We start from the raw sequence: 25,992 nt of genomic DNA, 5'->3' as shown, positions 1-25,992 counted from the left end.
TCGCTGTGAAAGTTTTTTACTTTATGAAAGCCTTTTAGGTTTTTCTTTGGGCTTTGACTATCTGTCTGTCAGTTCTATTTAAAAAGCATTTCAGATTTAGGAAGCTAGATGTCCTCGTCCAAACCCCCGGGTTTAAAACCCAATATGGCTGTTTGCGTTAACACAATTTGAAAGACGCAAAAAAAATAAAACGTTTATTGGCACTTCCCAGTTTCCCGCTTCGTAAATCATTGGCACGCGCGCAGTACACAGAGACCCATTCAATAAATTAGAATATTGTCCAAAAGTCTGTTTATTCCAGTAACTCAATTCACTAAGCGTATATAGATCACTTGCACACAGACCGATGTTTTCAAGCGTTGATTTCTTTTCGTAGTGATGATTTTCCGCTTATAGCTAATGAAAACGCAACATTTAAGATTAGAATAAGACCAACAACAAAAGGAATTGATGCACAAATGTAATCTTAAAGTATATTTAATACCTGCTTAAAGGTTGTTCCTTTCAAACGGTACTTTTTTTTTTTTTTTTTATAAATTTGACAAACGAGTCAAACTAATACACATATTCTAATTTACTAATTTTCTTCAAACTAAATTGACAGTCACTGCGTTCATGTTCATGGGGCACAGCACCGTACAGATGCCAGGTTCCTTGTTAAAAGGCTGCTGCTGTCAACTCTGTGGGCTTACCGGGGAGGGGGGGGTAAAAGGCCCTCAAACCTGCAACAGCCGGCAACAAAATCACGCTCTGATGGCGTGATTTAATGAGCCTTTCTGCCATGAACGGTCATTAAATATTAATGAGCAGGTCATTAACCGCATAATGCATGTGAGAGTCAGAGAAATCGCACCAATAAAGAGGAGTTTATTATTTTAGTGAAACCAACTAAAAAAAAAAAGCAGGTGTTGGTAACATTTTTTGTACTTTTCTTAATGGCTAGCATGTTAGCATTGCTAACTAACAGCAGGCTTGTCGTTCGTTTTCTAGATTTTAAATGGTCTGTTCTTCCTTTCTGTCAACATTTCCGGGTTCTGCATGCTTCATGAATTCAGAAGACCAAAAGAGTAAAAATCCATTCTGTTGAGTCTCATGCTGCTGCTGAGAGTCCTAGTTGTAGCTCCCCTACTTTTTTCGCAGCTCTAAATGTTTTTGCAGAAAACACAATAAACGGCATCCATATTTTAATTTGCACTTCTCATGCCTCAGAACCACCCAAGCATAGTGCTCCCTCTGCAGCAGCAGACCGTTCACAGGGTTCTGTAACAGCCCCCGCTGATTATGCTTTCACAGTAAGCAGCCTGCCAAATAAAAAAAATATATACGATAGTTTGGGATTGCTATGCATCTGTTGTGTGCACCAGTGTCTCGTCTGTAGAAATATGACTTCTGGCAACATAAGACTATAGTGCCTGTGGTCTGTGGTCTAAGCCTAATATCCTAACTAGCAATGATGGTGGTACTTAATCCCATATCAATTATTTATTAAATTTTTTCTTAAAATTTTCTTTTTTTGGACCGGATCTGCCCATCTCTAAATCACAGATTCGAGTTTTGACTTCTGAGAAAAAAATCGAGGGCTCTCACTGCAAAAATAGAACTAAAAATAAGTAACATTTTCTTGAAATTAGTCTATTTGCTCTTGATTTGAGCAGGTAAATAAGACTATTTGCTAATGGAATAAGATTTTTGCACTTAAAATAGGAACAATTCATGTCCATCTTATTTCAAGTGCAGTATATCTAAGTATCTTATTTTAGGGGTATAAATACTCATTCCATTGGCAAATAATCTTATTTACCTGCTCAAATCAAGGGCAAATACATTAATTTCAAGAAAGCTGTACTTATTTTTAGTTCTCTTTTTGCAGTGTTGCTCAGTTTGTCCAGTTTATCCACCTAACCATTTTCAGGGGAGTAAGGGTGTTTTTACTCGACTTTACGTGGCTCTATGAATCTTTTAAGCAAATAAACTCAAGGGGCAAAGCGTTTACACAGAAGACTTTTTTGATGGCTTTGCTCTTTCTCCACTTTTCTCACCCCACTGTGCTCCAGTTTTAAGCATGTTTTTCATACTTCCTGGTTGGGGTGGGGCTGTGTTATCGTCCATTTATCGCTATCGAAGTGAACTGCTCAGTATATCGTGATATTGATTTCAGGCCATATCGCCCAGCCCTACTTCCCACCCACCTGTGTCCGTTAGGATTGCACGGCATATCGCAAATTCACCATCGCAGAACTGCTTGGCCCGCAGTAAATGTTAGCTAATTGTTTAGGTGTCACGTATTTGGTCTCTCTGTGCTTATGGTACATTCTGTGACACAGGCTGTTTTAATGCAGTATAAGCTGTTTTAGAAAGTTGGTCAGGAACCACGGGGAAACAACATTTACGTTGTTTCAACGGCAAAACAGCAGATGTTGGCAAGAAGCAACTTTTTAAGCAAAACCCTGTTGTTGAGATAGAAGTGATGAATTTAATATTTAATTGGTGTCGGTATCTGTGGTCTAGGCGTGCTAAGTATGTATCCAAAGCAGAAAGAGAATACCACTGTTAAGTGTTTATTTATTGCAAATATGGCTTTTTAAAACCGTGTTAGCCTTGAGCCCCATGCCTGTAACTACCTACATCATTCATTGCCTTCAATGTGTTAAACAGATTTGAAAATTGGAAAAATATTTAGACCGTAAATGCAGAAGTGCTAGGATTATTATTATTTTTGACTACATTATAGAGTGCTTTGTAAAACCTGGTTAATATTTAAACGGCACTTGATACGTTACACCCACCAAGAGGCACATTTAAACAGTATCTCTTTACTCTCTTCATATTAGCAGCTGGTTGAAAGGACATTTATTCTTGACAAAGTGAGTAGTGCCTAAAATCACTTTTCTGTTTCATCAGCTGTGTACGTTTAGTAATCAGTTAGATTGAAATTACTGTTATTAGACACATTATTTTGGTATAGTTTCTTATGATTGAATAAGAATGAATGTGCCTTCATGATTATACCTTTATAATTCTAACAAAGATTGCTGTATAAATTGTTATATTTTAAATGCGTGACATTTGATAGCATAGTCGTGGTTTTCTGCAACTTTTCCAAATCTTGAACACTAAAATATTGTGTTTTTAGATATTTTATGAGTAAATCTGTTGACCAGTTCCCTGGATTTTCCTGTTTCAGCACTCAGTGTGTTTTTTTTGCAGTGTTTTAGTTTAAAGAAAAGGTTGACCCTTATCAGCCGACCTCTGGCCCTTAGCCTGTTGCCTTATTGGACATTTTGGAGCAGCAGTCTGTTGTAATATCCTAGTATGGCGTCCTTTCATTTCACTGACATTGTCCTCAAAGCACTGAGAGGCGGATGTTTTTGAAAATGGAAAATGATGCCCCCCGTGTTCGGAATTCACATTTATTTCATTAATCCCACTTTAAAAAACAACAACAACAGGTATGACAGGTATTGTTGCTGCAGTTTTCACAGCACAGCCAGAATTTGGATGCATAACACAGCCTCCACTAAAGCCTCACATTTCTGGCATTACTAACTAAAGCCGATCTCCCGCGGAGCTTCGAGGCAGAGCCATTGTCAGGGCAGTGTCAGACATAAACTGCAATTTTTCTGCTGCTCTGTCTACGAGGGGCCTAGTGCACATTTATGCCCTCATGCTGGATTTAATGGCTCCGAACATAAATGGTGACTGATGCTATTAAATGTGGACCATTATTTGTAGCCATTAAACAAAGCCGGCCCCTTTAAATAATCGGCCCGTGTTTAGAACATTTTCAAGAAAGTTGCTCTGAGAGCGTTGATTTCTTTTGTGGACGTCTTGAAGATCACAAAGTGCACGTTTTTGGCTTTTTGTGAGGATTTTTAAATGAACAAAAGGCCAGAATGAGCTTCCTCTGGATGGTGGCCGTGCTCGGCCTGTAGGTGAGGAGCTCTGGTCTCTGGGGTTAGCTCAAAGCAGAGCCTCTGCTTTTCCGCATCGAAAGGATTCAGTAGAGATGGTTTGGCCGTCTGATCAGGAATCCCCCATGGCGCCTCCCTTTAAGGGTTTTCCAGGGGTGTCAAACTCATTTTGGTTTAGGGGCCGCATACAGCTTAATCTGATCTCAAGAGGGCCACATGTGTAAACTTATTGCAAGATTAAATAGAACTAATAAAAGTGGACTTGTTGATTTTTATATTAAATGAATTCCACTTTTACACAATATATTATGAATAACCTCAGCGTTTTTAAGAAAAGTATGTGCAACTTCAACAATACTTTTACTCAGTTAAACATTTACTTAAGTGCATTATGCATAAGAACTGATAACAGTGATTGTACAATGTTGAAAAAACATTTATTCACATTTTTTGGAACTTAAAGACACTGTCCTGCATGACAAATACATCAACCAGATAAAAATAAAGAAATTATTTAAAATCAATTTTTCATATGTTTGACACCTCTGATATAACCCGTCTGGCCTCGGGATGAGAATAAGCTGGAGGATGTTGCTCGGACGAGGGACGTCTGGGGTTCCCTCTAGGACCTGTTGTCACCGCAAGACAAAGGATGGATGAAACCTTATTGTCTCATTTTAACCACGTCGTTATTGTTAATATTCTTTAGACGAGAATCTTTTCTTCAGAGAAAAATATGCTCCTCTATGTGCCTGGTGTCCATGTGTCTAATGATGTAGAGACTTCTTTTGACCCACGTGTGACGGTAATGCATTACAGCTCCATTTGCCATTTAGGGCGTGGATTGGCAGTCATGTGAGTAATGCTAATGCAGACCTGGGAAAACGTGCCCCTTTCAGACTTTGTCAAATAAATATAAAAACCAGTTTTGATATAATTTAAAAAAAATTTCATAAGGCCAGATAGGTTCAAATATTTTCCCCGATAAATGATCTTTGGCAAACAGTTATTGTATTACCAACCATCTTTATCTGATCAGAGTTTTTTCTTGCTCTAAAACATGACAAAAAAAAGAGGAAAAAACGCAATAAATGTATAAGATGGTAAAATAAAAAAAATGGCTTAAACTGTAGTTTATTTTAAGTACTACTGAGAAGAATTGCTGCTGAAGTCAGCCTAACTCTGATGGAGCCAAATATAGATGGAGGACGCTTAAATTGTCTTATTTTAAGTATCACTTTTCAAAGCACAAGGGGCACCCGGTGTCATTACTGGATTGCAGCTGAAAGCAGGCCAGATGTTATCATCTGGTTCCAGGCCTGCAGTGCCAGCAGGTCCCACCTGCACTTCATCCCCGAACTGAGAGTTCGACAGGCAAGGACAGGAAGCACAAACCGAGCCGTCATCGACAGGGAAATATTTACTGGCCTCAGGGTGAAGAAGGTATGATTTTTGAAATGTAAAACACCGTCTGTTGCGTGTTATGACTCGGATCCTGCGCAGCTCCAGCTGTAACATTTAGTCTGCAGGCCACAGAAATGCTCCATGTGAAGAAATGATTTATTTCTGGTGTTGCAGGTGGACAATTTAAATCACTTATTCTGATGTTTCTCATGGCTTGGAGGCTGTTGAATACATAAATACTTTATCATTAAACTAACGTCTATAGATTATACTTCACTCTAAAATAGATATTTTCTTTAACAGGTTATTTTTTTAATAATTAAGGTCAAAGGGGACACCCTAAACGATTTATGCCAGTACGCAATAATATTAAATATAAGGTAGGGGTGGGTGATATATCGAATATACTTGATGTATCTCAAGTTTTCATCCACGCAATGGTTAAAATGACTTTGTCGCAACCGTTGAGTGTAAAATTTCATGGCAAGATTGAGCCGCTGTATTTAATTCACTGTGAGTTTAGTTTCTCCCACATGCTGTGAACGCATCACTCGCTCTTCCTCCTCCAAACCAGAAAGAGTTCTGGCGCACACACAACAACAACAATCCCTGTGCGCTTACTTAAGTTGACTAGACAGCGAGAACTATGCCGAAGGAAACTTTAATTAAACCAGCCGTAAAACAGTTCAAACTGGCGTCTTCTTTTGCTAAATCCCATGTGACAGCAAAAAACGTTTCTGGTTTAAAATTTCCCAGCACCTAAAGAGCAATGGAAATATTTTTGAGATGCTCTGAATATGTAGCAGCGACTGCTCAGTTGATTTTATAGTCACAATACAAGCTTTTTTTAATTTTTTGGGATTGTCACATTTTTATTATACAGATTTTTATGTCTTAAGCACAAAAGAGCACCTTTTATTTCAGGTTTATTTTGTGTCAGATTTTTCCTTGGTGCTCCTTTTGGTCGTTGGGATGTTCTGTTTTAAAGGTCCAGTGTTGACCACAAAAGAGCTATAATATGACAATATCGTAATTTGTGAAAAGCTTTTATGTGCAGCTGTGGTTAAAAAAAATGGTTAAAATAAACCAAAAATAAATAAAATAAATTTATTTTACAATAAATTTTTCAAAAAAAAAAAATTTAAACGTTCATTTGAGATATACCAATGCAACTTTAGGCACTATGTGGCTAAAAACATTTGTTTTTCAAGGTTATTTGAACATATCGCGATATAGCCCAAAGATGTCGGGATATTAGATTTTCTTCATGTCGCCCAACCCTAATATAAGGTAATTAGTACATGACAAATACAGATATGACGGCACCATTTTTCAGCAGAAACCTGCTCTTTCAATCGCTACAGCTGAAAATGTTCCTTGTGACGTTTTGACAAGTTTATTCTTTTCTTTAGGGTGTTCTGTTATTCTGTAATCAGACATGCCTCTACTGCACTCTATGACAGAGGCATTTCCTACAATGACTTTAATATATACAGATACCTTTTATTTATGTAGGTCTATTTTCATTACTTGCTGGGTTAGGGGGAGGGGCTTGTGCCTACCCCCAACAATGATTGGGCGAGAGGCGGATGCAGCCTGGACAGGACGGCAGTCCATCACAGGGCAACAGAGACACACGCAGGACAAACAGTCACGCATGCACGTTAATCCTGGACAATTTAGAGAGGCCGGTTCGCCTAACAACTTTAGTTTTGCACGGTGGGAGGAAGCTGGAGTACCTGGAGAGAACCCACGCATGCACAGGGAGAACATGTAAACTCCATGCAGAAAGACCCCAGGCTGGGATTTGAACCCAAGACCTTCATGGCTACCAGCTGCGCCACGGTGTCATCCTATGTAGGTCTTTTTTTTTTTTTACATTTGAATTACATGGACCGGTATCACCACGTTTTTCATTATGTTACACAGCCGCTGGAAATTCCAAGATTTGAATAATTCAAAGTCTTCCACCGTCTAGAGTTTGACTTTTTCGTTGTAGGAAAAGGAAATTACTTGAATCAGACTCGTATAGATATTCGCTCTTGCTTGACACAGATTAGTAGCAGGCATTTGGCTGGCAGCTGTAATTCTTTACCATTTTGTCCAAGCTGCAGCGCTCTTTTATATGACCAGAGGTGCCAAACTTTTGGTGCTTCAATGCCTCCCAACCCACAACCCACCCGAATCAGACGGCTGAGTCGATGCCGACGACTTTATTAAGCGGTTCCAGTGCGTTGACGCAGAGACGCATCTGAAGGTTGCATACAAAATGACAAATACAGTTGTCTAAGTCTAAGGACACTGACCTTCAAAGACTGAAGTCAAACACTTGCATGGTAGACAGTCTAGCCTTTGTACATGACTGTATAGAACAGGCGGTCCTTTTCTGCTGTTCAACAGAAAAGAAAAGCCACCACCGATGCTTTTCTTTGCCAAGAAAATGCTAAAGTGCTCAATTTTCAATGTTTTATTTCAATTCAATTCAATTTTCAATTCAATTTTATTTATATAGCGCCAAATCATGAAACATGTCATCTCAAGGCACTTTACAAAATCAAGTTCAATCATATTATACAGTTTGGGTCAGATTATACAGATTGGTCAAAAATGTCCTATATAAGGAAACCAGTTGATTGATCACTAAGCCAGTTTCCGATGTTAAGTAAACTATGTTTTTATTTAACATTTCCAATATTTAAACTCTTAAGTTAATCGGTAATTGATGCTCTTGGGTATAAATGCTCAGAGAAATTATCAGAATTTGCTGCTTCTCACCTTGTTTAAGCCTGACCGGTTACCGGCTTATTTTAAGATAAAATATCAAGCTCCCATCTCATCCCCGATTGTCCATGTTTTTATGTACAGTGCCTGGACACTGCACAGCTGTACCCCCCCCCCCCCCCCAATAATAAAAGTGGTCACTGTTAAAAAGCCTCCAGCTGCAGAAAAAAAAAACCTGCTGTCTTGTGCTTTAGCTTACCTACGTGCCGCCCACCACGGTTCAGAGGCCATTTTGACTCATCCCTCCTGAGCCGGCTAACAGCAGCACCCCCGGTGCTCCACTAATGACAGCGTCATCATGTTGCAGTTGAGCAGACGCGACGCTCATTTCCTCTCATTTGGGCCAAGACATGGTGAGGAGAGTGTTTTGATCATGGCGAGTGCAGAGCTGACTGCAGGGTAGCAGGCCACGGTGGGGGCGTGAAAAAGAGCAGGGCCTCAAAATCGTAAATTGGCCCATTATTTTCTGTAAATAAGAGTGAGCACAACAGTTCCAGTATATATATATATATATATATATATATATATATATATATATATATATATATATATATATATATATATATATATATATATATATATATATATATATATATATATATATATATATATATATATATATATATTAGTGTTTTTGTTTACCAGCTGAAAGGCATAATTATGCTGCAATCAAATTTGTTCCGCCTTGCATTCATTTTATTGTACTTTTTCACTCATCAATCCACGATTCTTATTTCAATTTAATTTTGGTTAACCTTTTTCTGGCTGCATTTTGATGTTCTCAGTCACAAAAACAGCTGGTGCACTGTACAGGTTTAGATCGCTCGTCTACGTATTTATTACCAACGCCTCGGTTGAGACGTTGGATCCGTTTTCAGCGCCGAGCGAAATGAGGGCTAGCTGGATGTTTTTTTAGCCCCTGCAGGTTGTTCAGTTCGCTCCATTAAATCTGCCGAGTGAACCCACCTCAACATCCTGTCAGCCGTGTAAAATTAAACTCCCTGTTGTCTTTTTTTTTTTTTTTTCTCCAGTGTCTCCCATCTTTGGGAATAAACTGATTAAACTTTTGGAACATCTTTGTTTGATTTCTGTCTGCATTGGAGTCATTGTGGGTGGGAATGTCTACTCACTGCCCTGTTTCACTTCATTACCGTTTGGAGATTTGTAGTATAATGTGGAAAAAAAAAATCTGATGCAATATTTATCAGGATTGCACTCAATTATTCTAACTTTGCTTACCATGCGAGTAAATTTGTCGGAGTATTTGCTGTCAGTCGCATAAGTATCTTAATCCTTTGAAATGTCACCCGCTAATTCTGCTGTTAAAATCAAATTTCTACTACATAAAATAAAGAATCTGTGCCATTATTTGCCAATTTTGAGTGAATTAAATATGCTTTTTTCATGATTCTCTTTCCCTTTTTGTTCATCATTAACTTAAATAAGGGGCTGACCATTTTTGCTTTTGGAGATTTAACACATCCTGCACACAAGCTGTTCAGACTTTTACCTTCAGGTCGCTGCTACAGCGCTGAATTTATCCGCCACAGAGACGGTTTATTTCCCCCAGACTGTCCCCTGATGAAAATATACCAGAGCAGGCTACCTAGATTGATACCATTCTGATTTTTATCAATCCGACCAGGTCTTCCACCTTTGATGAAAATGTATATTTTCATATTTAGTAGAAAAATATTTCTGTATATCCCTTTTTGTATATTTGCAGTTTAGTCTTCATTGGGAGCAAAGTGGAAGTCACTTAACTTCTGAGAATTTAATGTACGATAAGTACGTACCTATATGTGGTATGTAGTTACATGATAGAAAATTTGGTCATCAGCAGGAGTTTTAGTGGTTTTTGAAATCTCTTATTTCATGAGTCAATTTCCTCAAACTGGGAGCAGGACTGTAACTGGAGGAAATGAGTGACATGAGCTCTTTTAGAAAATATTAAACATCAAATTTGAGATTTATTGTTTCTGTAGTTTATACATATACAACAAAGAAACATTAATTGATACATAAAGTTTAGTTACAGATCTGCACAAATCAATGTTTTCCATTGCTTTGCAGTTTCCAAACCTAACAGTGTTGCTGTTGACGACTGGGTAATGCATTCATATGGTGCATTCACTGACTGGATTTTTTATATATTTTTTTAAATTGATGGCATTCGGTCATCGGCTGATTTATTTATTTATTTGTGCATCTCTACTTTAAAATGATCTACAGCACTATGACTGTACCACAATGCTAAGAGACTTGGTAATGTGGGTAAATTATTCCTAATTAAGAAAATGCAATTACTTACTGCATAACAAATGAACACAACCCCAACCATTGTTGCTATGCACATCTTTATTGTTTCTGTTTCAATGCCAGTGCAGCATTTAGCTACGGCCAAGCCAGAATAAACAGGATGGTGTTCACTACTAGCTGCACTTTATCTGTAGCGAGTGAACAGGATGTCACAAAGGCAGTTTTGCTGCCGTTTACTGCACGCTGTGTGATTTTTGTCATCTTTTTTACACCTGGCATTGCAGTGTGAGCACAGGGGGCCCCGTCCGACTTGTCGCTTTAGAAAACACCTCCTACCAGAGCGCCTATCAGGGGTCCGACTATCCAGAGGTGTGAATGTTCCTGTCTTTGATGTTGTTTTTGTTCGCAGGCGTTTATCCTCCTCAGTCATCCGTGGACATGACAGCGGGTAAAAGCCTGAATCTGCTGTGTAAAAACCAGGATTGTTAGATTTAATGTGTTGGGATTATCGAGTTGAAGGCATTAAAAGGAGCTCTCTTGCTGCGAAGGATATGTTTAGCTTATTTGGACTTTTGGTTGACCAGACAAGACGGTGTGGGGGGGGGGCAAAATGCGTCATTGTTGGTGCGTCATGGCTGCGTCATGTGTTCATTATGTGTACTTCTTATAGAGTTAGCCAAGGCGCGTGTGAACGCCAGGTGTGGACAGGGCATGTGTTAGTGATTGTCTGTAAGCTCTCGGTAACGGTCCACCCTGTAGAAGTGAAGCTGCACAGTTTCAGGTTCATATGATCACCATTTAAATGTCCACTTGTCTTCCGCAGCTATGATATATATATATTTTTTTAAATGAAATGTTTGTTTGTGGGATCAGATTTTTTTAACGGGAAGTGTGACCACGTGAGTCGCGAAAACACGCCGCGCCGTTCAGTTTTATTTGTTCCCGCTGGCCGGGTTGTTTACCTGTGTCCGCTGAGGATGGCGTGCCTGCCTGTTGTACGGCACGAATTCCTCCGAGTGCCGGTAAAACAGCAGGAGGTGAGGGGATCTGGGGGGAAACGGTCGTAAACCGCCTCTGTTCCCTGCAGCTAGCAAACTTTTTGTCTTAATTCTCCTTGAACCAGTCCCTGCCAGCTTCTGCCTCGTTTCACCTCACAGACTTATTTTACTCAGTGTTGTTCCCTGATACACTGGTTCTCATGGCAGTTTAGTCTATTTTTTTATTTTATTTATTGGAAAAGTCAAAGCTGCACGGCACGGGCATAACTGGTCTAGAGAGAAAACTTCTCTTAAAGTTGCCTTTTTAATGGTAAAGTTCAGTGTTTGGGTGAAGGATATCAGTGCATATTCCTGTAGATGGAAAGCCTGCTGTTCTTGCACTTCTGCTGAGCCATATATGCATTTACAGTGCTTTTCTTCTAAACCACAGGCATTGTTTTCCTGAGCGGGCTGAGCTCAGGAAGCTGCTTGCTATATACTATAAAAGCGTGTTTTCGCAGGGCGTTATGAAGGGGACAGGATTTCCTCTAGGTCTGCACAACCCTGAACGCTCGCAGGTCAGAGGAGAGCACTCTGGCTTTTGGTGTTTTTCTTTGTTGAGGTTCAATAGATTTTTTTTTTTGTGTTTTTTTTTGGGTTTTTTTTGCCTCGGATTCATTACAAACTATTAAACTAGAGAGTAATAAAATGCTTAGATATTTGGCAGACTAATTAACACCCTGAACCTGAAACCCCAGCCTTGCATATTTGTCCCATTCTAGCTTCCACCCACCTACTGAGTCTCTGGATTTTTATGATGCCGTCTACAAAGGCCCGCCTGTTTGGTAAATGCGTTATATTGCTTTTTTTTTGTTGCTGACTGAACAACAAACAGGATTTTTTCCCCCCTAAAACAATGTACCTAACAGGCAAGGACCTGTACCTAACAGGCAAGGACCTGTTTGTTTCTCAGATATATGGATTCTGGGTACCTGTGTGACACTGAAAGGAACTTATATCATCCTGATAAAGTCTTATAAGAATATTAAGCAGCTTGCTCTGCAAGTTTAACAAGGTGTATCCTGCTATTTTACAAATGAAAAGGTAGAATAAAAAGAAATGTCACAGAAAAAGGTGTGACAGTGTGGTTAAAAAGGCTCAACGCAGTTTCTAAATTGACAGAAAATTCAGATTATATTCACTCAACAGATTTCTTTAACAGAAGGTTAGATTTTGCTGCCAAATGTCTATTTAAACAGTTTAATAATTAGAGATGCACTGACCAGACTTTTCCTTGCCAATAAAGGCAAAACGAGGATTTCTGTTTTTTGTTTTTACTTTGCTAAAACACACTCTCACCTTTATTTGATTTCTATGAAACATTTTCTCTAAACTATGGTTGGCAGATGTTTTTATAGACCACGAAACAAAAGGTACCTAAATGCAAAGAAACTGTGATAGTTTATCATCCTCAGATTGAGCCTGTGTAATATTTTGCAGGAATAAATATTACCTTATGCTATTGGAGTTCAAAGATTTAGAGGGTTTATAATACAATGTTTCTGTTTTACCCCATCACTGTCTGCTTATTTACACGTTAACGTCAGTAGGGATGTCTTGGATCTTTTCTCTAAGTTAAAATTAATCAAAGCATGTTTTTAATGATCAATACGAGCAGCGGGGGTCATCATCTGCCTGGGCAATCTCCTTAAAAACAATGATCAATCCAGGGTCTTCCAAATAAAGTGTTCTTCCACACTTTACAGTGACGCTGACAGTGAAAGAGAGACTGTGTTGGATGGTGCAGTTTCCTCCTGTCTGTCTCTGTCCTCCTCTGGTATCATCAGACAGCCTCATGTTTAGCGAAAAGCTGCGGAAACAGCCCTCAGCTAAATGAATAAAAGCCAAACTATGTAATCTCAAAGTCTGAAAAGGGACGGAATGTCATAATGACATATTGGTCAAGGTAAATCTTTTTCCAAACTTTATCTTTAACATTCTTTAAAAAAAAGTCTCTGCCGCCCACCACCAAATGTAGAAAAAATAAATTTTATCCATCCATCCTTCCTTCCTTGCTACCATCCTATCCTCCATCTATGCAGCCTGTTTTCTCTGTAGGTAGGTTACACACTTAAGGGCCTTTGCAGAAGCGCCTGCCATCAATTCACAGTCAAGTTTTAGGTTTCCTTCACTTTGGCTGTAGGATTGACTCAAAATGAACTGACAGCTACTGAAATCTGAGCCTGGAGAAGTATGGATTGTTTTAACTTGACAACACGTGTAGCTATTCTGTTATTAAGCAGGTTAATGCAGCATCATGAGTGTATTGAGTGGGCGGCCTTTATGTTAATGTAGACTATGAGATGCTGATGTGAAGCAGTGACTTATTTCACCGCACTTTGAAAAATCAACAGCATTAAAGATGCATGCAATTCATTTTTAATAAAGTATTAGCCCAGGGTTTGGTATTGGCAAATATCCTTTCTTAAACGAAGCCTGATCAGGAAATCTTTAGTGATTAGGGAGGCATCAAGTTGCTTGACGGCACATCTGCCTTACAAACGCCATCATCCACTGTTCAGTGGTGAAACAAATCACTTTTACTTGATCTTCTTATTTTTCTAGTGAGTGCTTCTTGCCCTGTCGCGTATTCTGGAGTCCGCCTTTTAGTTAAAGAGACCCGTGGTCAGCAGGGATGTAAACACTGAGCAAAGGAAGGCTGTTCTGCTTACTCAGGTAGAAAACCCCTGTGAGGGTTGTGCTTTTAATTGAATAAGATTTCTCCAGAGAAGCAGGGGCCTGCTTTTAGCACCGGCCTTTACACTCTGCCCGAGCTTATCTCATGACTCTGTTTGTGATGCATGCATTCATTCATTCAACTTCTTGTCTTGATTAAATTAATGACAGATAAGTACGGCGGAGCATTTCGGCTGCGGATCCGCGCTCGCGTCTCCCGCGATCTTTACCCGAGCTCTCTGGAGATAAAGCCACACAGTAGATGGTTAGAGGCGGCGGTCTGAGCTGAGTTTGGACAGCTTGCACGTTCAACATTTGCTGAGCCCTTTAAAGCTGCTGCAGCTCTGTGCAATATCCCTGGAAATGTCACAGCTGTGTGGGATGCATTCACTAACTGGCAGGATTGATTTCATCTTCGCCTTCGCTACAGGTGTGGAAAATATTGTCCGCTGTCACAATGGTTGAAATGGTGACGCTTCAGAATAGCTTCTTTTTCATCTTTTTATATCCGGTTCTTCCCACCCTTCGTGTTATTTGTCGGCTCCTTTTCTTTGGTAGGACACAGTTCCTGTCTGACCAAACACTTAGAAGTACACTGTTACAGCTACTAGAGCCTGGGAGGTCCTGAGGTTCTGATTAGGTGCTGTGGTGATGATCTTTATTTTAAAAATATGTGTAAATGTCTTGCAAACGATATTCAGGTCCACATTTCTTTTCTGGTAGCCATAAACTTGAATGTATGCAAAGTACCGCAACATAGTGGAAGGAAACAGATGCATGGTTTTCAATATTATTTATAAAACAAAAAAAATCTGAAAGTGTGCCATTAGTTGTTCTCCGTCTCTAAAGTCAGTACTTTAGAGACGTAGATCTACCTTTCACTGCGATTACAGCTGCAAATCATTTGGGGCATGTTCTGGGTTGGCTTTTGCACAACTGGAGACTGAAACGTTGTATCCAGGGCCAAAAAGTTCAATTTGGTCTCATCTGACCAGAGCACTGTCTTCCACACGTTGACTGTCTTCCCTGCTAGACTTGTGGTAAAACTGCAAAGGATGCGTTGGTACAACAGTGGCTCATTTTCCCACTTTTCCAACATCATTTTTTGGTTATTATTAAGTGGGGCCGTGGTCAGGACGAGGGAAGAGAGACAGCTAGCTTAATTTGACATATTGAAACATGGAGAGTGATCAGAGCGATGCTGGTAGTTTCACCATTGATCGGTCTTTTGAGGTGGATCATTTTTCACACTCCCTTCTGTTGAACCTCAGATCCAAGAGCAGCAGTGCGGCTTTCGTCCTGGCTGTGGACCAGTGGACTACATCTTTAATACTATGGAATTGCTGAGGGGGTCTTGGGAGTGTGCTGGATAGAATAGAATAGCCTTTATTGTCATTGTATAGGATGCAACGAAATTTGAGCGCAACTAAAGAAAGATGGAGGTGGGTGTCTGGTTTGGGAACCACATCTTTGTCTTTTGCAGATGATGCGGTTCTGTTGGCCTCTGGAGCCGTGATGTCCAGTGTGCTATGGAGCAGGTTTGCTATGACGGTCGGCTCCTCTAAGTCTGAGGCCATGGTCCTCGACCGGAAAAAGGTGGATTGCCCCCACTGGGTTGGATGCCAGTCTCTGCCTCAGGCGGAGAAGTTGAAGCGTCTTGGTGTCTTGTTCACGAGTCGTGGTTGGATGGAACGAGAGATGGACGGAAGGATTGGGGCCGCTAATGTGGGCGCTGCTCCGAACAAGCAAAGCTCTCGATTTCCCGGTCCGTCTACGTTCCTTGCCACCCATTCTCGGATAAACGTAAGACAATGGCTGAATGGATGGATTTTTCACCTCCTTCACTACCAGAGGTTGAAGGATGCTTCATGAATTGCCGCTATATAAATAAAATTGAATTGAATTGAAGGAGGCTTTGTGGAGCTCAGCGGGCCTGGGCCCCATCAGTTCGAGCCGCTGGCTGAAGGCGATTGGCCGATGCCGACAGAATGGGTGCAGTTTCTGAGCGGTGAAGTGATGTCAGCGGCATCATTGCTGACGTTTAAAGCAGTAACCGATAAAACAAAACGAAATGCGATTAATTGATTAATCCTTGCGGTTTCGACTCTTTACTCACCATGGGAATGAGTGAGATGGTTTTATACCCGAACGTGGGGCTGCGATGCAGACCTCAACCAAGCTGTACCGTTTATAACCAACGGGAAAAATGTACTTGAGTAGCCACCCTCCAACCCAAAGAGGTCAGCAATATGATGGTTTTAGGCAAAATATTGCAAAATGAAACAAGTTTACACTGAAATTTCTATGTCTAAATTTGCATAGTAACATAAAGATGTTACTGTGCAACATTGGGCCCTTAAGGCCTAATTTATACATTTTATGAGCAAAAGAAAGTTGATTTGGGTGTTAAGCTTTTGTTTGTATATAAGCCACCCTGAATGTACATAGTCACCCAAAAACTTTGCTTTATTTCCTTTGTATTTTTATTTAATCTTTTCTTGATACTATATATATATATATATATATATATATATATATATATATATATATATATATATATATATATATATATATATATATATATATATATATATATATATATATATATATAGATAGATATATATAGATATATAGATATAGATATATATAGATATAGATATATAGATATAGATATATATATATAGATATATATATATATATGCCGATGTGTGACAAGTAAATTTCTCCAATGTGAGATCAATAAAGCTTTTCTTAGCTATTCTTTAAACTTCTCCAAAACATTATCCCTGACCTGTTTGGAGGGTTCCTTGGTCTTCATAATGCTCTCTTAAAACCTACGAGGCCCTAAAAGAGCAGCTGTATTTACACATAGATATGCTATTTTTTTTATTAATCAGATGACTTACATCCTCAGCAGCTATAATGTTAATAGAAAAAGCTGAGCCCCACTGGTACGGATTAGATTGTAACGCTATATTTCTGTTTTATTTTATAATACTATGAGTGAATTCAAGCAAGCGGCTTCATGTTTTATCCTCCCTCTCCAGGTGCCCTCACAGTCGGTCTTGTCCGGCAGTGTCAGACCATCCACGGACGAGAGCGGACCTGCATCCCGCCGCGGCTGCCCCCTGAGTGGGTCACCACGCTCTTCTTCATCATCATGGGCATCATATCCCTCACGGTCACCTGCGGACTGCTAGTTGCGTCGCATTGGCGTCGAGAAGCCACCAAGTATGCCCGCTGGATCGCCTTCACTGGCAGTGAGTGAACAAAACAAGAATTAAATGGTTTTCCCCTGTGAACTAGTCTTAAGTTGAATTATTTAAGAAAATGTATGCATGCATGTACTCCTCCTGAGTTTGTAAGCTGGCTTGCAGAGGAATGCTTCTTGTTCGGTGCTGACTGACGGCTCTGACTGACGTCACTTCCTGTTTGCGGTAAGGCGTATTGTATCACTTCCTGTTTTCACTGCGTGAGCAACGGTTTGTTGCTCCAGATTCTCTCGCTTTTATCTTTAATCTCTTTGCTGTAACATCTGTTTCTAACACATAAGCACTTTTAAAACATTTTCTGTTGCTGCACATCACGCTTGGGAACTCCTCGTGTTTCACGGTTTGCTCTCTTGGCGTGGTAGAAGGGCGCTAGCCTAGCTTTAGCCTAGCCTAGCCTTAGCTCCACAATGACTTCCTCTCCTACTATTACTTCAGCTTCTCCGTCTCTGACTAAGTCTCCCCTTATCTCCTGCTCTCTGTGTCAGATGTTTAGCTATTCCTCTGCCTCCTTTAGTGATAATGGTACTTGTAATAAATGTAGTGTTTTTGTAGCTTTGGAGGCGAGGGTGTCAGAATTAGAGTCCCGGCTCCGTGCTATGGAAAGACCAGCTGATAGCCGCCCCTCTGCTAGCGCGGAGCCACATAGACCTAGCGTTAGTTCACTTAGTGGTCCTCCAGAAGCACCCGAGCAGCCGGGTAAGCAGGCCGGCTGGGTGACAGTTCGTAGGAAGCATAGCTCTAGATTTCAGCCCCCAGTTCACCACCGACCCGTCTGCGTTTCAAATAAATTTTCCCCACTCAGCGACACACCCGCTGAGAAGCCGATCCTGGTTATTGGGAGCTCAATAGTCAGAAACGTGGCACTAGAGACACCAGGGACCATAGTTAAATGCCTGCCAGGGGCCAGAACGGGCGACATAGAATCTTACCTAAAACTGCTGGCTAAGGATAAGCGTAAATACAGTAAGATTGTTATTCACGCTGGCGGTAATGACACCCGATCACGCCGATCGGAGGTCACTAAAGTTGGTGTTGCTTCGGTGTGTGAGTTTGCTAAAGCAATGTCGGACTCCGTAATTTTCTCTGGTCCCCTGCCTGATTTGACCAGTGATGACATGTTTAGCCGCATGTCATCATTCAACCGCTGGTTGTCTAGGTGGTGTCCTGAAAACGACGTGGGCTACATTGATAACTGGAGAACTTTCTGGGGAAAACCTGGTCTGATCCGGAGAGACGGCATCCATCCTACTTTGGATGGTGCAGCTCTTCTTTCTAGAAATCTGGCCGGATTTATTAGTCCTCCTAAATGCTGACAATCCAGGGTCCAGACCAGGAAGCAGAGCCGTAGTTTAACACACCTCTCTGCAGCTTCTGTACTGTTACCCATCCATTATCCTATTGAGACGGTGTCTTTCCCACGGCCAAAACTTAACAGATCAAAAACTTATCTAAAAGGAACAAATCATAAAAACCTAATAAAAATCAATACGGTTCACCTTGAACCTAAAAATAAAACAATTAAATGTGGTCTATTAAATATAAGGTCTCTCCCTCCAAAGACTTTGTTAGTTAATGAATTGATTTCTGATAAACAGATTGATTTGTTTTGTCTCACAGAAACCTGGCTACAAGAGGACTACGTTAGTATAAATGAGTCAACTCCCTCCAATTATTCAAATTTCCACATTCCCAGATCTGTGGGAAGAGGAGGAGGAGTGGCAACTATCTTTCAGTCTGATTTATTAATTAGTCCCAGGCCAATTAATAACTACAGTTCTTTTGAACATTTAACCCTCAGTTTCCCTCATCCAAGCTGCAAAGCAATAAAACCTCTTCTGTTTGTTGTTTTGTATCGTCCACCAGGCCCTTACACTCAGTTTTTGGATGAGTTGTCAGATTTCTTATCTGATTTGGTGTTAAATACTGATAAGGCTATTATAGTGGGTGATTTTAACATCCATGTTGACACAGAATGTGATAACCTTAGTGTAGCCTTTAAAACTATCCTAGATTCAATTGGTTTTGCTCAAAATGTGCATGAACCGACGCACTCTCGGCTCCATACTTTAGACCTTGTTCTGACATATGGCATTGATTGTGAAGAATTAACAGTATTTCCTCACAACCCTGTCCTATCTGATCATTTTTTAATAACATTTGAGTTTAATCTAACTGAGTTCTCCACCCCCAAAAGAGGGTTCCATTATAGTAGATCTTTATCGGATAATGCTGTATCAAAACTTAAAGAGTCTGTCCCCTTTTTAATATCCTCCGTATTGCAGAAATGCCCTGCAGATAGCAGCAATGTTGTTTCTTCCAATTCACAAATAGATGTCTTTGTAAACGGTATGACTTCGTCATTGCGTTCTGCATTAGACAATGTAGCTCCCTTGAAAAAGAAGGTGATTATTCACAGGAAGCTGGCTCCTTGGTTTAATTCAGAGCTGCGTTCCTTGAAGCACAATGTTAGGAAATTGGAGAGAAAATGGCGCTCTACACACCAAGAGGAATCCTACCTAATCTGGAAGAACAGTCTATTGTTGTATAACAAGACCCTTCGCAGAGCTAGAGCAGCATATTTTTCATCATTAATTGAGGAGAATAAGAATAATCCTAGATTTCTCTTCAGTACAGTTGCCAAACTTACTCAGAGCCACAGCTCTGTTGATCCATCCATACCCTTAGCTCTTAGCAGTAATGATTTTATGGGATTCTTCATAAATAAAATTGATTCCATTAAAAATAAAATAATTGGCATCCTCCCAAACATGATTACCTCATCCTCAGTAAGTGAGGCAGCATTGGAGGAATCCTTAGAACCTGCGCAGTGTCTGAACTGTTTAAAAGCAGTAGAGCTTTCTGAGCTATCTAAAATTTTAGCTTCATCTAAACCTTCTACCTGTATGTTAGACCCAATCCCAACCAAGTTGTTTAAGGAGGTATTCCCTCTGATCAGTGGTCCTATTTTAGACATGATTAATGTATCCTTGGTAAATGGATATGTACCACAGGCTTTTAAAGTAGCTGTTATTAAACCTTTACTTAAGAAACCATCTCTTGATCAAGATGAGTTAGTAAATTACAGACCTATATCTAATCTTCTTTTCTTATCTAAAATTCTTGAGAAAGTAGTTGCTAATCAACTATGTGAACATTTACAAAGTAATGACCTACTTGAGGAGTTTCAGTCAGGCTTCAGAGCTCATCATAGCACTGAAACAGCTCTGGTGAAGGTCACTAATGATATTCTCATGGCCTCAGATAATGGACTTGTGTCTATACTTGTCCTGTTAGATCTCAGTGCTGCATTTGATACAGTTGATCACAATATTCTCCTACAAAGACTTGAGCATACTGTAGGGATTAAGGGAAAAGCATTAGGCTGGTTTAAATCTTATCTGTCGGACAGATTCCAGTTTGTTCATGTTAATAATAAATCTTCCTCAAACTCTAGGGTCACTTGTGGAGTACCACAGGGTTCAGTCCTTGGACCAATTCTATTTACTATATATATGCTTCCGATTGGCAAAATTATCAGACAGCATGGGATTAATTTCCACTGTTATGCTGATGACACTCAGCTATATTTATCCATAAATCCTGATGAATCCAATCAGTTACTTCGACTGCAGTCATGTCTTGATGACATCAAAAGCTGGATGACTTTAAATTTCCTGCATTTAAATTCTGACAAGACAGAAGTTGTAATCTTTGGGCCAGAGTCTTCAAAAAATAAAGTTCTTAATCAATCCCTTAATCTGGATGGCATTAACTTGGCCTCTGGTAATAAAGTTAAAAATCTTGGTGTTGTTTTCGACCAAGACATGTCATTTAAATCCCATATTAAACAGGTTTCCAGAGTTTCCTTTTTTCACCTCCGGAATATCGCCAAAATTAGAAACATTCTGTCCAGGAGTGATGCTGAAAAACTAGTCCATGCATTTGTTACTTCAAGGCTGGACTATTGTAATTCTTTACTATCAGGAAGTCCACAAAATGCAGTTCGAAGTCTTCAGCTGATTCAAAATGCTGCGGCAAGAGTTCTGATGAAAATCAACAAGAGGGATCATATTTCTCCAATTTTAGCTTCCCTTCATTGGCTTCCTGTTAAATCAAGAATAGAATTTAAAATTCTCCTTCTAACGTATAAAGCCCTTAATAATCAAGCTCCACCATATATCAGAGCTCTGATTACCCCGTATGTTCCTAACAGAGCACTTCGCTCTCAGACTGCAGGTCTGCTGCTGGTTCCTAGAGTCTCTAAAAGTAGAATGGGAGGCAGATCCTTTAGCTATCAGGCTCCTCTCCTGTGGAACCAACTCCCAGTTTTGGTCCGTGAGGCAGACACCCTATCTATTTTTAAGACTAATGTTAAAACTTTCCTTTTTGACAAAGCTTATAGTTAGAGTGGCTCATACCCTGAGCTATCTCTATAGTTGTGCTGTGATAGGCCTAGGCTGCTGGAGGACATCAGGGTCTAATTTTCTCACTCTACTGATTTCTACTGTTCTTCAGTCTACTGTTCTCCAGTTTTGCATTGTATTACATTGAAATGACTGTCGTCATTTCAGCTTTTAACTTTTTGCTCTCTCTCTTTTTCTTCATAGTAGGTACACCTGGTCTGGCGTTCTGTTAACTGTGACATCATCCAGAGAAGACGGCTCACCCGCTACTACCATCTAATGTAGAACAGATTACTAGATCAATGTGTGCTTCTGTGCTTGTTTGTCTGTCTTGTTGTGTCTCTGTTCTGTCTTCTGTAACCCCAGTCGGTCGAGGCAGATGACCGTTCATACTGAGCCCGGTTCTGCCGGAGGTTTTTCCTTCCCGTTAATGGGTGGTTTTTCTTCCCACTGTCGCTTCATGCTTGCTCAGTATGAGGGATTGCAGCAAAGCCATGTACAATGCAGACGACTCTCCCTGTGGCTCTACGGTTCCCCAGGAGTGACTGCTGCTTGTCGGGACTTTGATGCAATCAACTGGTTTCCTTATATAGGACATTTTTGACCAATCTGTATAATCTGACCCAATCTGTATAATATGATTGAACTTGACTTTGTAAAGTGCCTTGAGATGACATGTTTCATGATTTGGCGCTATATAAATAAAATTGAATTGAATTGAATTGAATTGAATTGAGTAGGTGGACAATGTAACCACAGCCCTCCTTCTTTCCCCTTCATCCATAAAACTTAATTTTTTTTTCTCCCACAGACAAGGTTTCTGTATAGATGCACTTGCAGCACTCCACAATAACTCATCCATGACATGCATTGTGCCTGGGCTGATTGTACAAAGCTGTGTGGGTTGGTGGAATTTGATTGGTCGGTCAGTTGAGGGAAGCGGCAGCTTCAAGCGGCAGCTTCAAGCTTGTCTTTTTGTGTCTGATGTCTCAGACACAAAAAGAAGAAACAGCCTTAGGATTTGCACAAATGCTCAGGTGGTTACCGTATTTTCCGGACTATAAGTCGCTCCGGAGTACAAGTCGCACCAGCCATAAAATGCATAATAAAGAAGGAAAAAACATATATAAGTCGCATTTTTGGGGGAAATTTATTTGATAATATACAACATCAAGAACAGACATGTCATCTTGAAAGGCAATTTTAAATAAAAATAGAACGGAGGCAACAACAGGCTGAATAATTGTACGGTTAGCTTACGCTACATGACACAACTGAGAACGTGCCTGGTATGTTAACATAACGTATTAAAAGCTATTCAGATAACTATAGCATAAATAACATGCAAAGAAGTTAACCAAAAGCGCCCGTGTCACTCCAAATAACTAAAATCCAGTGAAATCTTCATCCTTGGTGTCACTTTCAAATAACTCCGTTAACTCCGGAGGTAGAAGATGCGGCAGTTCCGCTTCTACGTCGCTTACGTCTGATTCAACACAGGCCTAGAGCGCACTCTTGCAGTTTGGTGTGAAAATAACAGGTGTAATGATATACCGGTTAAAATGTGTAATAATTTCACACATAAATCGCTCCAGAGTATGAGTCGCACCCCCAGCCAAACTATGAAAAAAAACTGCGACTTATAGTCCGGAAAATACGGTATTTTCTTTCCCTGCCAAGTCTCATGCAGGTTTATATATATTTTTTTGCAAAAAACATTTTTTTTATGAATGACCCCACTTTGGGATCTTAAGTTTCACTGTCCTGTAAACACAAACACGTTTTACAAGCGCCAAGAACACCACAGAGGAACTCAAAAGGACAAATAAATCAAGCGATGGATTATGTAGCAGAGAGCAGTTTTACCATCTCCTTTTATTCGGCTCAGATCCAGCAGGATTAGATCTGACTGAGCAACTACAGGGTTAGAGAACCAAAGGTCTCAGGTTAATTCCCCTGCTTCAACGTACAACACTTTTAAATGGCTGAATTACCCTCACGCCGTACCAAAACCTAGTTGTACATGCAGAAGGTCCCGTATAACATTTATTTTCTCATTTTTCTCATTGTTTCACTCATTAGTCATTTGCACAGATCAGACAAGAAGGTGGTTATAATCTGCTGGTTTGTTAGCCATTTACTACACTGCAAAAAGGGAACTAAAATAAGTCAAATTTTCTTGAAATGAGTGCATTTTCCTTGATTTGAGCAGCTAAATAAGACTATTTGCCAATGGAGTGAGTATTTCTACCCCTAAAATAGGATAATTTTATATCCTGCACTTGAAATAAGACGATGGAGATGAATTGTTCTTATTTTAAGTGCAAAAGTCTTATTCCATTGGCAAATAGTCTTATTTAGCTGCTCAAAACAAGAAAAATCCACAAATTTCAAGAAAACTTTGCTTACTCTTAGTGCCCTTTTTACAGTGTATTAGAGAAGAACTGCATATTAACTTCTAGGGCTGTGCATAAAAATCGATATAAAGATTAATATCGATATTTTTAAAAACGATTTAATATCGATATTCTGGCTTTCAATATCGATATACCTCCCAACCTCTAGGGGGCGTTTTTTTTTTTTTTTCCCCTGTGTCCTGTCTAGCAATATGGCAATAGGAATTGATATCTCAATGCCAGATAGAGCTCGACAGATTTTGCTTTTACAAGTGGAGCAAACGGCTTTCGCCATAGTGCTCCACTTGATTTATGCTTGTAAATAGCTTTATTATGATTCCTGCAAGGAGAATTTCAAATTATATGGACATGACAATGGGAGAGTAAAGGAAGAACAAAAAGTGAAAGAAGAAAAAAAAGAGTAGAGGTGAAAGAAAGAGGAGATAAAAGGGAGAGAATGATAAAACCTTCTTTGTCTGCTCCATCACCTGGAAAGAGACACAAAAAGAACAGCACAACCAACAGACATAAAGCAACAGATACACTCGAATAACACCTAGATGCCATTGCTAAATCATATATATTATTATGTAAGATGACATGTGTAATGTGATATTTGAAAAAAGAAAGTGAAAGAACATAAATAAATAAATAAATTACAAGATTACTGTATATAAGTGAACACTTAATACCTGGGACCCAGCACCTGTGGGAGATGTGAAAGTGCACTAGTTTAGGTGAACATTATCCAGAAATAGCTTGATAGTGATTGTGGAGAACCGAAGACCCTAGGGGGCGTTATTACAGCGCAACCATTACAGTTCACAGCGAAGGAGAGCGAGTGAGACGAATTTGTGGAACGGCCGATAGGATTTTAGAAGCTCCTTTGACCCTAAAATCAGATGTTTGGGCACATTTTTGGTTTCTGTGACACGTTAAATGCATTGAAGCAAATGCACTTTATTTTCCTGTTAATATGTCTGTGATCAATAAATAGAACATAAACATAATATTTGGCTGATTTTGGTGATTGAATCACTGAGCATTAATTCAAAGTAATAAATATCGATATTGGAATCAAATCAAGCTGAGCTATGTATCGAGAATCGTATCGTATCGTGAGCTGTGTATCGAGAATCGTATCGAATCGGCTCATCCTAGATGATACCCAGCCCTATTAACTTCATGTCTGGACATTCAAGCCTCCTTTTTTTATTGTATTCAGCTCCTGAACGCATTTGTCTTCTTTGCCTGTTGCCTCTTTTAAATTATAGTTTTAAGAATTGATTTCTTTGCTGACAGGGACCATGCACGCATCCTCAAGATTATGGGGCGCACGATCCCCTACGGGCGACCATGAAGCGGATGTCTGTTACAGTGGACGTCCGATTAGATAAAAGGCACTAAATTACCCGTTTCTGCTCTGTAGATTTTTCTGTTTAGATGCATATCAAGATTTTGTTTCGTTTTTTGTTAAGGAAATGCGTCTATAAGGAGCTGGTTTTCTGTTTAAGGTACCTTGTAAAATATTGTGCAGCTGTAAAATGGAAATTGCTTCAAGTTGAGCAACACAAACAGGGATAAAGGCAAAGAAATAGCAAGGCGGCTAATCGGATGTGTATTTAGGACTGAAATAGAACAATAATTCCTGCTGTTGTTAAAGATAAATGAACTTGTTCTCTTGTTTTATTTTGTATAAATTATTTAGAATTGGATTCAGGGACAAAAATATGAAGTAAATGCACGCTAAATTAGTCACAAGTTGTTGTTTTTTAAGAATATGAACTCATTGGAGCGGAGGAATATCCCCTTTTTTGGAGTTTTGCACCGTTTTAAGTAACACATGTCCTAAA

General features: G+C 39.7%; 1 protein-coding gene across 2 annotated transcripts in view; it reads left to right on the top strand.

The window, feature by feature from the left end:
• The window catches only part of mosmoa (modulator of smoothened a), a 66,192-nt gene that overhangs the window by 3,938 nt on the left and 36,262 nt on the right, over nt 1-25,992 (top strand). For both annotated transcript variants that reach the window (XR_004932949.1, XM_012868117.3), the window contains exon 2: nt 17,116-17,328. Coding sequence is in view for 1 of the 2 variants with exons in the window: in XM_012868117.3 (XP_012723571.1) it covers nt 17,116-17,328 (213 nt within the window). In the remaining variant the exon portion in view is untranslated. The remainder of the gene's footprint in view (nt 1-17,115; nt 17,329-25,992) is intronic.

The sequence above is a fragment of the Fundulus heteroclitus genome, chromosome 16, assembly GCF_011125445.2.
Source record: "Fundulus heteroclitus isolate FHET01 chromosome 16, MU-UCD_Fhet_4.1, whole genome shotgun sequence".
NCBI classification, from domain to species: Eukaryota; Metazoa; Chordata; class Actinopteri; order Cyprinodontiformes; family Fundulidae; genus Fundulus; species Fundulus heteroclitus.
This window is presented reverse-complemented; position numbering and strand designations above follow the sequence as displayed.